This window comes from Amphiprion ocellaris, chromosome 8, assembly GCF_022539595.1.
Source record: "Amphiprion ocellaris isolate individual 3 ecotype Okinawa chromosome 8, ASM2253959v1, whole genome shotgun sequence".
Taxonomy (NCBI): domain Eukaryota; kingdom Metazoa; phylum Chordata; class Actinopteri; family Pomacentridae; genus Amphiprion; species Amphiprion ocellaris.
This window is the reverse complement of record NC_072773.1, coordinates 26330903-26347488: the sequence shown is the minus strand read 5'-3', so window position 1 is coordinate 26347488 and position 16586 is coordinate 26330903. Positions and strand designations below refer to the sequence as shown.

At 39.8% G+C, this 16586-nt stretch overlaps 1 protein-coding gene across 1 annotated transcript in view; it reads right to left on the bottom strand.

Annotated features, from left to right (window-relative positions):
- Window positions 1-8103, bottom strand: part of slc12a5b (solute carrier family 12 member 5b) — a 33849-nt gene extending 25746 nt beyond the window's left edge. The window contains exons 1-2 of the mRNA XM_055012695.1: window positions 7885-8103; window positions 7503-7688 (exon numbers count right to left, since the gene is read on the bottom strand). Coding sequence (XP_054868670.1) covers window positions 7503-7557 — 55 coding nt within the window. The 5' untranslated portion in view covers window positions 7558-7688; window positions 7885-8103. The remainder of the gene's footprint in view (window positions 1-7502; window positions 7689-7884) is intronic.
- Between the last annotated feature and the right edge of the window lie 8483 nt (window positions 8104-16586).

Here is a 16586-nt window from a genome sequence, read left to right as displayed (position 1 = left end):
ACCTTCAATGTCCTGGTTGTTTGGCTTTGGAGCCATTTATGATCTTCACGACACGAGTCATCACATGATCAAATCCGGCCACTTTTGTACATACATATGTCCTGCTGGTGAATGATGCAGTGGTAATGTAGGAATGTTGGGAAGTCTGGATCACCTCTGCATCGTACAATGAAGCCTGCATGGCGACCCGTCATGGAGGAGCCCTGTCTGTCGTCATTACAAGAAGCTTCTCTAATGGTACATTTTTCTCCACGAAGAAACTTTTCGCCGCGTAGTAGATGTCAGAGCTGCCGTTAAGTGCCGGTGTTCCAGTCTAACTGGTGATCAGGTTAACTGGCGATAGTTTCCATCTCCAGATGTTTCGTCCGCAGATTCGTCACGATCAGACCTGGATTTACGTGAAATAAAGATACCAGATAAAGAAGACCTCGCCGAAAAACGTCGGCATCACTACTTAATAAAGTCTATATCCATGTTAATATCATCTACAGACAGTATAAAGAAATGTGCGGGCCGAAATAAAAAACAGGTATTTTTCAAGTACGGTGAGAGGATTCGAACCCACGTAATCCAGCGATAAGATTATAAGACCACCGTTTTACTCATTATGCTACCGAACAGCTCGACAAACATTCTGCTTCATCTATACAGATCACTGTCATCCTGTCAGGTGTTTAACACCTGGTGATTGTTCAGGAAACACGTCCATGTCAACTGGGGATAATCACAACTTAACACAGGCTTCCTTGTTAATAACGAGTCAGAAAACTATTTATTGTCTCACCAGGAAAACCCACAACGTGAAAGCACGTCCACTGCTGTGTTGTGTGTTTGTTTGTGTGTTCAGTGGAACAGATCCAGAGCAGAACTTCGAGCTGAACTCGGGTTTGTTCTCAGAAACACTCAGACCCTCAGCAGCCTCCCATCAGAACAACACGCAGCACAACATCAGCTGGATTTGCTAAAATACATCGGAACAAACTGAGACCACGTTGTTTAAACTAGTCACTCAGAAAACAATAAAAACTCGTTCAGTCATCCACGTCCTAACCGTCATTCAGAGCACTTTAACCGCTGACAATTTTTTTTTTAAAGGAAGTAAAGGGATTCGATCTGGTCAAAACAAACAATGGTTTATTCGTTCTACACAGTGAGCCATAAGCACCTACTGGAGGTATTGAAGTAGACTACAGTCACATTTGAACGTTACAGCTACAGATATTCCTGTTGGACTCTGAAGATACTGTGCTGCCATATTTGTATATTTAGCCTACATGTACTCTAAGGTGGATTAGGAACATGTCATTAAATCAAATACTGTCAAACACCACAATCCACTCTAGTCTTCCTCTGCAACATCATTAAAAGTATCTTCTGCCATTTCTAAACCAGCCAGGGTGTTTGGGAAGTCACAAATCACACAAATATATTGTTTGTTTTGAAAAATAAAAAAATAAAAAAATATTGTCAGCGGTTAAAGTGCTCTGAAATGACGGTTAGGATGTGGATGACTGAACGAGTTTTAATTGTTTTCTGAGTGACTAGTTTAAACAACGTGGTCTCAGTTTGTTCCGATGTATTTTAGCAAATCCAGCTGATGTTGTGCTGCGTGTTGTTCTGATGGGAGGCTGCTGAGGGTCTGAATGTTTCTGAGAACAAACCCGAGTTCAGCTTGAAGTTCTGCTCTGGATCTCTTCCACTGAACACACAAACTAACACACAACACAGCAGCGGACGTGCTTTCATGTTGTGGGTTTTCCTGGTGAGACAATAAATAGTTTTCTGACTCGTTATTAACAAGGAAGCTTGTGTTAATTTGTGATTATCCCCAGTTGACATGGACGTGTTTCCTGAACAATCACCAGGTGTTAAACACCTGACAGGATGACAGTGATCTATATAGATGAAGCAGAATGTCTATCGAGCTGTTCGGTAGCTCAATGAGTAAAACGGTGGTCTTGTAGTTTTATCGCTGGATTACGTGGTTTCGAATCCTCTCACCGTACTTGAAAAATACGTGTTTTTTATTTCGGCCCGCACGTTTCTTTTTACTGTCTGTAGATGATATTTACATGGATATAGACTTTATTAAGTAGTGATGCCGGCGTTTTTCGGCGAGGTCTTCTTTATCTGGTATCATTATTTCACGTAAATCCAGGTCTGATCGTGACGAATCTGCGGACGAAGCATCTGGAGACGGAAACTATCACCAGTTAACCTGATCACCAGTTAAGCTGGAACACCGGGTTTTCCTGTCCGTAGTGTGCATACAGTCTATGTGCTACCAGGTGGCTAGTTAGCATGGAAGCTTTGTAGCGGCTAAATTAGTGTCTCTCCACATTGTGCCGCTTTGCCGACGCAATAGTCGCCCCGCAAATAGGACACATACATTTATCTTTCACTGTCGTGAGAAAGAACTCTTCCTCTCAGTCATCGTGAAAATAGTGTTTTCTCTTTCACTTCTCTGTCATGTTTTTTTGGGGGGGTAAGAACCACATCTAGCTTTCCAAAGCGTCTGCGCCCGGACGCTTCAGCAGTGACGTGGTGGTTGGACATGCGCAGTGAACTTTGACTCGGACAACGTCAAAGTTCATTTACACCAAAGACATTTTTGTTAAAAAAAAAAAAAAAAAAAAAAAATTATAATAAATATTGTAATTTAAAATCTGCATTAATGTAAGAATTTCTGATTTAAAAAGAACAGCAACTATAATTTTTTATAAGGAATTTCATGGTGACTAGTGTTATTTTTGGAACATGTGTGGCGAGCAACTCACATGGTCTCTGGGCAACCAGGCACCAGCGGGCACCATGTTGGCTACCCCTGCTCTGGAGGTTCAATTTAGTCCAGGTCACACTGCATGAGTTTAGAAATGAAACACGTAAAAATAAACTTCAAAGATATTCCTCTCTTTAATCTTGCCTGCTAAATGAAACTGTAGAATTGTAGAAACAGATTTTAACTTGGAAATATCAAGCATGGTTGATATTATTGGGGTCATCCCAATGAGTCTGTGAGCAGTTCAGAGAGTTTTAGACTGAACCTGTAAACCCCTTCCGCTATCAAATACGTGGCTGGCCATTTCTCTTCTCAGTTGTTGAAAAGGCTGGAACTGATGTAAATCAGTCTGAAACTCCTGCAGCAAGAGCCCAGTCTGAGGCACCCAGACTACATGGTTGGGTTTAGGGAAATAGCATGTTTTTGAAATAAAATTTAAATTAAACCTTTATTTGAATGTTTAAAGCTTCTCCTCCATTTTTTTTTAGGTTACCAGGGTGGCAAGTTCTGCCCAATTTAATACATTGTATGACTAGTGTCAAATATATATTGATCTGAAATGCATTTGTGATACATGATAAACATATGTAATTGGCAGAAAATGTTTCCCTCGCAACATCATTAAGAAACCAGTGTAGTTGTATAGAAAGTGACTTTTCAGGAGGACAGGGTTGGATCGCTATAGCGTGATCACACTCCAGGGAATATCGCCTTATTATTCACCCCTGTGGTGTGACGGTGTAGCTCACATCGTGAGCTTTTAAAAGCAAAGGTCATTGTCCTGCAGTCACGAGGTCTGATAGGAGTTAAAATTCTTCCATGTTCAGTATTGTCCTAAACAGCATGTCACATTAGTTACCAGTGTTGTGCATTTAATCAGCAACTCTCAAAGCCTGTCATAAAAAAATAAGAAGTATATTGTAGAGATGTAGTTTTCCTTACAAAATAAAGACTGAAATCATGAGAGTTAAATGTTATTGCGAAGTTCATCTGAGACTAAAAAAACAACCGCAAACTTTTAACGCTAATAATGCGCAGCATTTAAAAATCCACAAGCAAACAGTTGATCCTCTTTGAAACTGTGCCTACAAATAAAGCTGATATGCTTTATCAAATTACACACTAAATTGGAAATTTATAGTACTTGTCATAATAGAAATTAATTAAACTTCAGGTCAGTCGGAAAAAGTGGTTACGCTCTGACATTTATCACTAATCCAAAAATTAAGATCAGGGGTTCCAGATTACTTGTCAATTATTAGAACCTCCTAAGGGAATGACAGGCTACCATTCTCTTTTCTGTTTAAGTTTGTGGTGTCATCGTGCCATCAACACACTGATGCTTCTGAGTCTGGCAATGCATTTCAAAAGATCTGTAATCATTTTTAAACAGTGACAGAGACTGCAAACAACCAAGGCCACTAAAGCAAGAGTGTTTGATGCAAAAGAAGTTTTCAAAAATTGCCAATTTTCATCACAGATCTGGAACTAATTCACTTGTTGGTGTCAAAATGCATGCATCGTAATCCAGAAAACACAAAGAAAAAACTTACGATGTCCAAAGGAATTTCAAAGGAAAGGAGCAGGCCTTTTGGAGTAATGTGCTCTGGACAGATGAATGAAGCATGGAATCGTTTGTTCATAGTAACAGCAGACACGTCTGATGCAGACCGAAAGCAGGTGGTGGAAATGTTATGGTTTGGGGTCACATGTCCAGGCCTTAGGGACTGGACAGCTTGCTGTCTTTGATTCAACCATGAATTAGCATCATATCAAAGAACCTTGGAAAATGTGACTCTGAAAGTTCCAGTTGACATGGAAGAGGAGCTTTCAGCAGTATAATGATTCTAGGAACACTGAAAATTCACCAAGAATGTGTCAAAGATGAGAAGTGGAGCGTTATGGCCGTGTCAAGAAAACAAAGCCAAGATTTTAATCTTATCAAAATGTTTGGGGGAAATTTGAAACGGGCAATATATGCAAAAAACAAACAAAAAAAAGCTTTTAGGATCTTTCAGCTAAAGAGATATGCATGGAACAGCAGCAAACCATTGTTAGTGACTGGTGGAAAATGCTTACATTGAGCTATTTCTGCTGAAGGGGGTAACACTAGCTTCTGATGCTTTTTCCACAGAAGAATTTTACATCCATTTATATTTTTGTTAAATTATTTTTTAAAAAAACAACTAACTTTCCTTGTAGTGTTATAGTGTTATTCAAGTAACCAGTATCTATGGGAACTCTTTCAAAGAGGAATAAAAGTTTGCTTGTCCGAATGTGTCAAAAAAGCCAACAGTTTCTATCATTTTCTTATTTTACTTAACTATATTTAGTCTATCACTATACTTACATGTGAATGTGGGAGAATGTAGCTCTCCACTGATGTTGATTTCTGAACATCACCCATGAAAACACAAAGACTGCTACATATTTATAAATATACACACAATAGTATCTGTATGCAGGATAGATCCCCTCAACATGTGCACGGCTCAAAGCAGTTACTTAAACTCTTAGAGAACAGAGTCAGCAAGTAGACCGAATTCAAACTCAATATAAAATAACTGTCTGCGTAATCCAATTTACTGCTGTAATCCTTTCAAACAACAGGCCTTAAGGGGAATTCCCAGTCCACCACTTGATGCAATAAAACAGAGCATAATCGTCGAGAGGCAGAAAATTCCTTCTCTTCTACATTCACATTCGATTTTTCTGCACTTGTTGATTCTCAGACAGACTCAAACGCACTCTATGATATGTGACGGACCAAGTCCACTTCAGATGAAGCCCCCAAAGCAGCCAAAATCAGTCAGAATCATTGCAGCCGACTCAAGTGATCACAGGTCTGGTGATGTATGAAATGTCTGCCGTCTCTTCAAGCACACACTCACGTGCAAAAAAACTGGCAATGAAGCCAGTTTGACTGTTTCTAATATGATAGATAAATATACAAGGAGAGTAAAATGATGTAAAAGGTATATAGACTAACATATTAAAAGTGATATGTATGTGACAGGTGTCAAAATATAAAGGTAATATTCAACAAATGCTAACATGTTGCAGGTCCAAGTTATTGCAACACGTGATGCAAATATAGGCTTGGCAATATTCTTGTGATTGAAAAATTCATTTTTCTTCATGGGACATCATTAGTTCTGCCTTACAAAACTGGCAGATTTGATCTCTTTGTTGATGTTATGTACACTAATACAAGCACGCACTGAAAAAATAATACATGTAACCAACAGGGCTGCAACCAACAATTACTTTCATGATCAATGAAAGTAAAATGAAAAAAAAAAGTGGAAAAAATGTCAACATTGATGTGTTCTGTCTCTGTGCAACAGTAGAAAAAGTCAAAAGTAAAGCAATTATATCTATGAAGTTCAAATCAGACAATATTTGCCACATTTGCTTGACAAATGAAGCAATAAATTATTAAAAATTGTTCATTTCCAGTAGACTGATTGATTAATTGTTGTGCTTCTAGTAATAACAATTAAAGTAAATGTAGGTTAAACAAATATGGGTTAAAAAAAAGCTGTCATATATATATATATATATATATATATATATATATATATATATATATATATATATATATATACACAAAAATGTGTCATTTAAGACATACTCACACACATATATGACCCCAGCCCTGTATCCAAAATTTTAAAATTGACATTCTTGTACAACTAAACTGCAGTGTCAGTTCGTTTTGATATTGTCTCCCAGATCATGTTAATTTGTGAAGTATTATATGTGTCTAATCCACATATATTTGCCCGTTTATCTTATTGTTTTACTTCTTCTCGGCCAATCCATCAGACAGGACTCACCATCATCGAAAAAAGGGGAAGGTTCCATCATGTTGTGAAACCAAACATGTTTGGTTAATGTCCCTAAACAGTGACTGAAAATGAAAGCACCCCAAAAGAATGATGGTCCCACACAGAATGTGAACCCCAGTCTGCTGCGTCCAAGTCCTATTACACACTTAAAGCCTCCTCAGACTGGAAGAATTTCCTACTATGTCAAAACCTAACTAAGAATGCCATTTAGTTGTACAGAAATGCACTTTTTGTGAGGAAGGGTTTTCTTGGTGAGCTCAGACTTTTTATACACACTCAAACAAACACTCGCAGTCGCACACTTGCACCACCATGAAATGCAGATTTTGACCTTGGGCGATATGTTTTTGATGGGGAGGGACATGAATGAAGGAATTTGGGAATGAAAGGCTGATTTCCCCAGACGCTGTGCAGGAGGCTGCGCTCGGTCTGCTGGAAACCTTTATCGTAAAACTTTTTGTATGAATCTGCAGGCAACTGATGAATCCCCCTGGTTGACCTCATCTGGTTCACATCTATGGCACCAAAACGACGAATGAAGAAAGCAATTTATTTAGAAAAAACTACTGTGAATCAGGAGAAAAGAAGAGAATTTCTGAACTGCATCCACTTGCAGTTTCATTTTCTAAACACGTGGGTTAGTCTTTAAAACTCAAACCTTTAAAGAAAAATCTAACTGTTCACTGTCCCTCTGTTTCTGTCACTTTTTCTCAGTTCCTCACACACAAAAAGATGCACTCTCTCATCTCTGTATCCCTGAATTCACATAATCTTGTTGCCCTAATTGACACGTGTTCGCTGCCTGTCAGCACAGACACTCACGCACACGCTGACGCACTTTCATGGGTCTGAGGCAGGTTTTCGTCACTCACCCTGACTGTTGGGTCCCCCCTCTCCCTCCTCGCCGTCCGTCATGTTGTTCAGCATCTCCTCTCCTCCTCAGGCTGCGAGCAATGAGAGCTGATCCTGAAGAGAAAAAAAGCTCTGGGGTGGACTGGAGCCAGAGACAAGATGCCCTTTACTTCTGCATCTCACTGAATCTTTCCTCAACTGCGCGACTGCAAGCAATACAGAAACCAAAGAAACTGGGGTCATGGACTGCATTACCAAATACAGTAGATGTTCATTGTTGTCAGGATTTTTTTTCTCTAAAGAGACTAACAAAAGAAATCACAGCGCTAGAAATACATCACCACACGACACCAAACCACACCAGGCACAAATCCTCCATGAGAACACAGACGGTGCTCTTACCACATATAGCACAAACTTATGGCTTTTTCAGCTCCTCTAGACCTAAAAATGGTTGCACAGTTAAAAAGAATAAAACAAAACAGAGAACGACAGCTCTATTTCTACTCTCCTTTACTTGTCTTGTCTGTTGCCTGATTCCCTCTGTCTGTCTGTCTGTCTGTCTACTCGGATGCAGCGACTGCGAGCGGCTGCAGGGGAGAGTTGATGATGCTCAGTGTCACTCACATGCACCGTCTCGGTCTCTGCGCTCCACTCGCCCCCCAGTCAGTTTAAGCCTGATGACTACATTCATCATGTATTCAGAAGGTATTATCCCTCTCTTCCTCCCTCCCTCCCTCCCTCTTTCTCTCCCTCACGCACGGTCATCATCATCCATCTCATCATCAGAGAGATGGATGGAGAGGGATTGAGAGACAGAGGGAATGTACGTCAGATGACAAAGTACTGCCTCCTGAGATTAGGCATCTCCTTTGATGTTCTTTTCAGACAGAAGATGAGATTCAGTTTCATTACTGTGCATTCATCCCTCTTTTGTTATACCCCCCGCCTTCCACTCTGCATCTCTCTTTATATTTTCCTGTGTGCTCGTGGACCATTATCTGTGGGAAAGCTGCAGGCGGCACTTGCACAACTCTGTGAACTTAAAACCACCACACAGTGGCTGAAGTGGCCGGGTGCGTGATCAGACCTTTGCACTCCTGGAGAAGTGCGTGAGATCTGCTATTATTGGGATTTTTATGACATTTATAACAATGAATTCTAAAAAAAGTGAAGGAAAGCACTCTGCTGCTTCTTTGAGTGAATTTACAGCCAGTAATGGGGAAGTTATCACACAAGTCTTTTGTGGTTTTAGTATTTCATCTCTCCTTTTTACAATCTTTGGTTAAAAGATTCAAATTTCCATTCAGAGGTCGTTTTAAAATACCTGTGCTTTGGCCTCTTTTGGAACATTTGTGCCTGTTTTTAAATGCCCCAGCATTTTAAGACTAAACCTTTCTGACTATAAATGAGATTTCAGTGGTTTGCGATTATTGTGCCCTGAAGGTCACTGAGAGGAGGGTGAGCTCCAGTGAAGTTGGAGTTTCTGAGGAATGCAACATCCCAGAACTGAGAAGAAAAACATTCGCCAAAAGAAATGTTAAAACCAAGAAAGAGAGAGAGATGGGATGGTGGCAGAGTGAGTCAATGGGACAAAGATGCCAAATATGGAGAGGAATGAAGAGTAAAGTGAGATGAAAGACAGACAACAAGAGGCTATAGGAGTAAAAAGCGGCAGGATCTTGGGTTGTGCATCCTTGTTTGAGCCGTGTATCGTATCCCATAATGAAATTTAGGCAGCATGGCTAATCCACACCCCCTGCCTAGTGATAAAGATAGAATGGCCAAAACACAACTGGCATTTAATGGATGAAAGGAGGGGGGGAAGGCTTTTTTTTCTCTTTTTTTTAAACGGTCGGTATTTGTCTGCTTGACATTATGTCACAGTGAACTGTGTGCTCATCTCTGGTTAGATGATCTCTGAGTTTTGGCAGATGTTCAGAGATTTTATCCCCACCAACAGGAGCCAGCTGCAGGCTCCATCATGCTCACTCAGGGCCCTCCAATATTCAAACAGGCCTGCACTGTAATTACTACATGAGAAATAGTCAGAATATTTGAAATTAATACTAATGTAGGGAAAGATTCACAAGAGTAACAAAAGAAATTTTGGGGGTAGTTTAGACTTACCATCGAAAACCCAATTGAGAAAAGAACATTAAATATAAGAAACATGAAGAAGATAGACAGTGTGGTAGATATGAAATGCATGAGGTGGATCTAAAAAGTCAATAATCATCCTCTACCTTCCTGTAATAATTAAACCTCTACCTTGTTTATACATTTTTGTTCTGTTTTATTGAGACTAACTAGAATATATGCTTCTCATTTCTCTGTGCATCAGTTTGCATGATGAAGAGATCATGCACGCTCAGTCAACCAATTCTGTAAGCTCATACACTACTCCTAATTCTATACTAGAACCAGTTTATGTGATGAATTTACTCGTCTGATGATCACTTGATTGCTTATATTGTTTATGTAATATTGGTTATGTAGGGTGTAGTTATCTAACATTTTCTGACTTAAGTAGGCATCATTACTTGAACAGCAAATCGACTAGTAGAAATTATATTTCTAAAGGTGGACTAAAGGTTGCAAAGGACTGGCAAGAAATGTTGTCAAGGTGGAATTTTAAAAGGTGAGGTAGCATGGATTTCAAAAAGGAGGTGACTGTTAAACTGTGATATGACATAAATTGCCATTTTGTCACTGGGGGTGCTTGACATTATGCTAACTCTCTACTTCCTCGTGTCGTCTCTCTGCCTGTCACCCGGTTATTATTCTCCATCTGCCACCATGGATCATCCACAAGATGCTGAAATGCAACTCAGAAGACAAAGTGTGAAGAGAGAGGAGCATGGAGAGCAGGGCAACGCAGGGGTGATGTATCAGTGCCACACCTTTGTGGGTGTTGGTTTGCTTTGACAGGTGAAGGCACTGCTTTTTATCGACGCCACTGTATGACAGATTTCCCATTTTGTAGCTTCTTCCTCGCATCAGTCCTTCACATCCTCATTGGGAGCAGCTAAGATGCAAGTGAGAGACACGAATGATGGATGTGAAGAGACATGTTAGGACAATGTGGACAGCTTATCCCATCAATGGTGGTGTAGGAGTTAGCACAGTGAGAAGGTTCTGGGTTCGAACCTGCTGAAGATTGCATGGAGTTTGAGTATTTTCCCTGTATCTGTGGGGGTTTTCGCTGGGTTCATCCCACAGATCCTACATTTCTTAACACGGGTTGGTGACTTGAAATTAGCTGTGAGAGCGTTCATGGTTATGTCACTCTGTGTCAACCCTGGGATGGACTGATGTGGACGGATGCAGTGTTGTATAGGTTGGATATGGTTACTGATAGAACAAAGCAACTTCTGACCCAGCCACTCTAGCAGTAGTGCACTGACGAGTGGAACAACATCAACATTCATTTGCTTGGAGTCATGCTTCCCATCCAATATTCACTATCCTGTCAGCTATTCTGTTTTTGTTCTTTAGGTGCTAAATCCTCCACTGGGTCCACCAGCATTTTGGTGCTGAGAAGGAAATTTACAGTATGTTTTTAGAGTCGCTCTTTGAAAACAGCTACGTGCCATGACTGAAAATGCAAGTGCAGAGTCGGGATCATTTTTGTGCTTGCTTCTGCTTTAGGAGCAGCCCCTTACATATATATATATATATATATATATATATATATATATATATATATATATATATATATATATATATATATATATATATATATATATATATATATATGTGTATATATGTATATATATATATATATATATATATATATATATATAATGCGGGCGGCATGTACATCAAGCGTGCGTGCAGCCTAACTCACCATTCCCCTGCCTGTCACTCAGAGGTGGGCTGTTGGCTGGGCTTTGATTGGCAGAGAGCCTGAGAGTCATCTTCATCTGGGCCAAGCGGCTTTAGCTCTTAACCCACGGGCTCCTCCTTCTCTGCCTCCCTCCCTCCCTCCCTCCCTCCCTCCCTCCCCCCCTCCCCCACCAGCCTGCTGCTGCTGCTACACATGTAGCTCTGGATATATGACTTTACAAACTCTTTCACACCTGTGTTGGCGTAGAAAAACATGCAGGAACATGCAGACCACACGTAAGTTTTATACAATTAAAACATGTCCACATAAATACCCCTGCACGAGTGCAAACATAAACACACCACAGTGAACTTTCTGGTGCTTTAATCCTGCAGATTAAGGCCACGCAGTGCTGGGCTGAAATCCACTTTTTCTTTTTCCTGATCGCGCTCAGGGCCTGTCCTGCTGCATTTTAGTTCTTTAGTCAACTCCTGTGGCAGCTGAGCATGAGATGGCATCTAACCTTAGCCGCACCTGAAAAACTTTTAAACCAACCGTGACCGCTAGTGCAGTCAGCCGAAATTTAGACTTGCATAGTATGCAACAGGACTGAATAATACCCAGAAAAAAGTGCTTGTTTGTGTTTCTATGGGCAGTGCTTTGCCCAGGATGCGGAGATGGTGCCCCTACATATATATATATATATATATATATATATATGTATATATATATATATATATATATATATATATATATATATAAAAATAAAAATTGGTATAAACAGCCACAACAAGCATGGATCCATCCTGCCTTGTATCAACGGTTCAGGTTAGTGCTGGTGGTGTAATGCTGTGGGGGATATTTTCTTGGCACACTTTGCACGATATCACAGAGCTCAAATCATCTCAGACTTGTTTCTTGAACATGACACGAGTTTACTCTACTCCAGTGACTTCCACAGTCACCAGATCTCCATCCGATATAGCACCTTTGGAATGTGGTGGAACGGAAGATTTACATCATGGAAGTGCAGCCAACAGATCTGCAGCAAATGCATGATGCTATCATGTCAATATGGACCAAAATCTCGGAGGAATGTTTCCATCACCTTGTTGAAACGATGCCATGAAGAATTAAGGCAGTTTTTCAGACTATGGAGACACAAAGGAACAGAGCAATTACAGTAGCAACCATCACAGATGTGCAGCACTGACTGTCTGCATAATTTTCTCTCTGGCCTCTTGGGACATCACACAACAAACAAAATACAGGAAAGCCAAAACCAAGGATCTCTCACAGGCTGTTAGAAACACTTAAGATGGTGCAGACAAAGGAGGACAAAATCCATAATAGAGAATAAAAACTTGGATCAACATTAGTCAATGAGATAAAATCACCATAACAGAGGCACTCAAGCAACAAAATTATCAATATAGCGTATCGTCAATGTGGAAACTAAGTTGAGCACATTCAAAGGACCTCTGAAAACTTTTGGGGAATATCGAGAAGAGGAAATAGAAGTACAAAAAACAATTACTCTAATTTTTAACCCAGGAATGACTACAAGAAAGGTGAAAGGTAAAAAAAAAAGCAGTATTTTGTAAATTTGAATACATTTTAATAAAGTGAGCCTCTGAAATGTGTGGGAGTGAAAAAAAGAGCTGGAGTGCAAATCTGAAAACCTACATAAATGATATTAAGTATATTCATGTGGAAATAACTCACTGTCCTGAATTATAGTGTATAATATGTTATTTCAGCTGTCTAGAAAAGAATGACATAACACTGTATAGAAATGATATACACATTGTGGGTAATGAAAAAAGCATCACATTTTTCTTCAGTGACACACAACATGAATAATGCATCAGCACAGTCAAGATTTTTCATACCAGAAGTTCAAGTTATGCAAGCTGAGAGAAGACAGTTAGCAGGCAACATCTGGATCAAGTCCAGTTGCTTGTTGAAAATCACCAGATGGGTGAAGGTATGCTATACACTTGGTGTAATAGATAGAATTGATGTAAGGGATCATTTTATGAAATGGTTTTGGTGCTGACCTCAGACATCAGATTGCTAAAATGATACCGCTTTAGATGCTACACAGAAAAATGTGAAATATAGTTTCAGGCTTCATATCAGTCTTCTGTCTTTTACAGTTCATGTAATGAGTAGAAATATTTCCTCTGGCTCACAGTCTTGCATATGGAAGATGTACAATATTTATAAAAAACAAAAGGTCTGCACAGTGTCTCAGTGCTTAGCACTGTTGCCTTGCAGCTAGAAGATCCCCGGTTTGCGTCCCGGCCTGGGCCTGGGATCTTTCTGCATAGAGTTTGCATGTTCTCCCTGTGCATGTGTGGCTTTTCTCTGGGTTCTCTTCCTGCCACAGTCCAAAAACATGCTGAGTTTAATTGATGATTCTAAATTGTCCATAGGTGTGAATGTGAGTGTGCTTTGTTGTCTCTATATGTAGCCCTGTGATAGACTGGTGACCTGTCGAAGTGTCCTCTACAGAGTAATGTCAATTAGCTAAAATAAACAAAGAATGTAAAAGAAGTATAAGTATTCTTCCCCTTTTAAGTGACCCATCTAATTCAACATAGGTGGAGCCAGTTGGTTCTAGAAATCACACCATTGGTGAAATGGAGATCATTTGAGTGCAATAAATGTGTCTCAAGTGATTGCAGTAAAAAGACACCTGTATCTGGTAGGTTTGGTCACTGGCGAATCTGTACTTCTGGTTATAACTACATCATGAAGAGGACAGAAGACTCCAAGTCACCCTATGGAAAGGTTATTGAAAAGCAGTAGTTAGTCAGGGGATCAATACAAGAAATTTCCAAGTGCTTGAATATCATCTGAAGTTAGGCTTAATCCACCATTAAGAAGTAGAAGGAATATGACATGTAAATCTGTCTAGAACAGGAAAACCAAATGACCCTGCAAGAAATAGACCAGTGAGGGAGGCCCATAGACTGTATGGGGAGGCCACTAAGTGACCTGAGACCTTCTTCTACAAGCTTCTGTGTCTGAGACTGCATACTAACAACTCATGCCCAGGTTCACCAGTCAAAGCTTTATGGGAGAGTCACAGATAGAAAGCCAGCATTTGAAAAACCTCGTATCAAATCTTGACTAGTCCACCAGAAGGTATGCAAGATATTCAACTGGAAGAACATTGTTTGGCCTGATGAGACCAAAATTGAGCATAGAGACCATCAGACTAGACAGTATGTTTGGTGGACACATCATCACAAGCACACCATCCTCACTATGACGCATGGTATGGCAGCATCATGATGCTTCTCAGGAGCAGATTCTGGAAGGCTTGTAAAGATAGAAGGTAAAATTAATGCAGCAAAATAAAGGGAAATCCTGGAGGACAACCTGATGCAGTCTGCAAGAGGACTGCAACTTGAGAGGATTTGTTTTCCAGCAAGACAATGACCTGAAGCAAACAGCTAAAGTTGTACAGAAATGGTTTAAAGACAACAAGGTTGAGTTAGAGTCCAGACCTCAATCCAACTGAGAATTAGTTTGGAGATACTTTTTATAGGCTCTGTATGTCACTTAGCTTGTTAATAGTATGAATAATTGACTAAAATCATTCACCACACAGTAATCAACTCAGTGTCATACAGTAGAAGACGCCCCAACATCATTGTTTCTTCTTTAATTCTGACAAGTAAATGTATACATGTGAACAAAATACATGTGACGATGCATATTAGATTTAATTTTACCTGTTTGCTGTTATTAGGGCATTTTGATACTTCCATAAATACAAAACGATAATATTGGCTTTACGTTTTCAGCACACTATGCCGCTATGATGCATCTCTGACCTCAAATAATCTTTCATCTGTCCACGATTCAGCAACATCAATCCCACAAGAACATAATCAGCCCCCAGAAATATTCTGAATTGATCTGCCTTCATCACGAATGTATCCTTTCTCCAGTCAAAGTGGTTAAGCAGTTTTGGACATGAAAAATGCCAAATGGTGTAATCCTTTTTAGCAGTCAATCCTCTCATCTCATGATGACGTACTGTAGCTTGTCTGAGGGATCAGTGACTGGTAGTGGCATCTCCTGAGTTCCCTCTAAACTCAGAAGACTGCCTGAAACAGGCAGGACAGTGCAGGCATTCGTCTGCAGGCATTTAGAGAAAATGAATGTAAATGAATATAAAAAGCAGACCATGACTGAATTAAACCTTTCATTCTTTATTCTACCTGCTGTGCTACATGTAACACCAAGGTGATGTTTTTCATCACTGTGATGAACTAATGATATTAATATTAAAAGCATAGTTGGAGATGTTTATATTGAACGTCAACTCTGAGTTAGCCTAATCTAACACTGCTTCGAAAGACAAATATGCCACTATTCCTTCAGCTGTGGTGCCTTTGTATTAATCTGCTATATTACTGGCACTGCTATTATGGACTGTTTTGTCATTGCTTTGGTTGAACTGCACACAGAATCTATATTCCTCAGACTGTTTTCACGTCAACACCGTAAATCAAACTGATATTAACAAGAAAGTTAATTTGCTGTGTTGTTTCACTGATTTAGTTTGGTTACAAGAGTTAACACCCATAAACAATTATGTAAACCAAGGCCTGCAATAAACACCGAATGCCTCCCAGTACTCTAGCAAGGCTTCATCAATGTGGCTTCAAATGTTTCCCACAGTAATATCTCTGACATAAATCCAACACATTATGGTTTTAAGAGCCATTTTAATCCAATCCTCCTGGATTCAATTCCCTCAACACTGCTCAGGTTTTGTCAAATATAAGTCCATATGTACTACTGCTTCTCCACTTGAGGGTTTTAAACTCTGGAGTTTTTCCTGCTGTGCATGCTCATCACCAACAGATGGCGACACAGACTGTGGGTCTCCTGGTTCTGTGGCTAGTCACTGTGGGCCGTAGGCACCATTTGATTAGCACTCAATCATACTCCTCTGTTTTGTCAAACTATTTCAAAAGGATTTATCAGTTTTGCTTTTTTTTTGTCTTCTCTAACATCTGCTTTTTTTTACTGTTTTCCCTTCATGACAGCACGCTGTAATATAAATTTGGACGTTCACGAACTCGTAAATTCTTGAGAAATCTTTTCATCTATGCTGTTTCATAGCAAACCACAGACACATGTAGTTGATGTCAGGAAGGGATGATTTTATCACCATGAGGGTACAACATTGATTTGAAAAAGGATGCGGGTTTTATTAGTAAAATATGCTTTTGTGTAATTTCAGTGAACT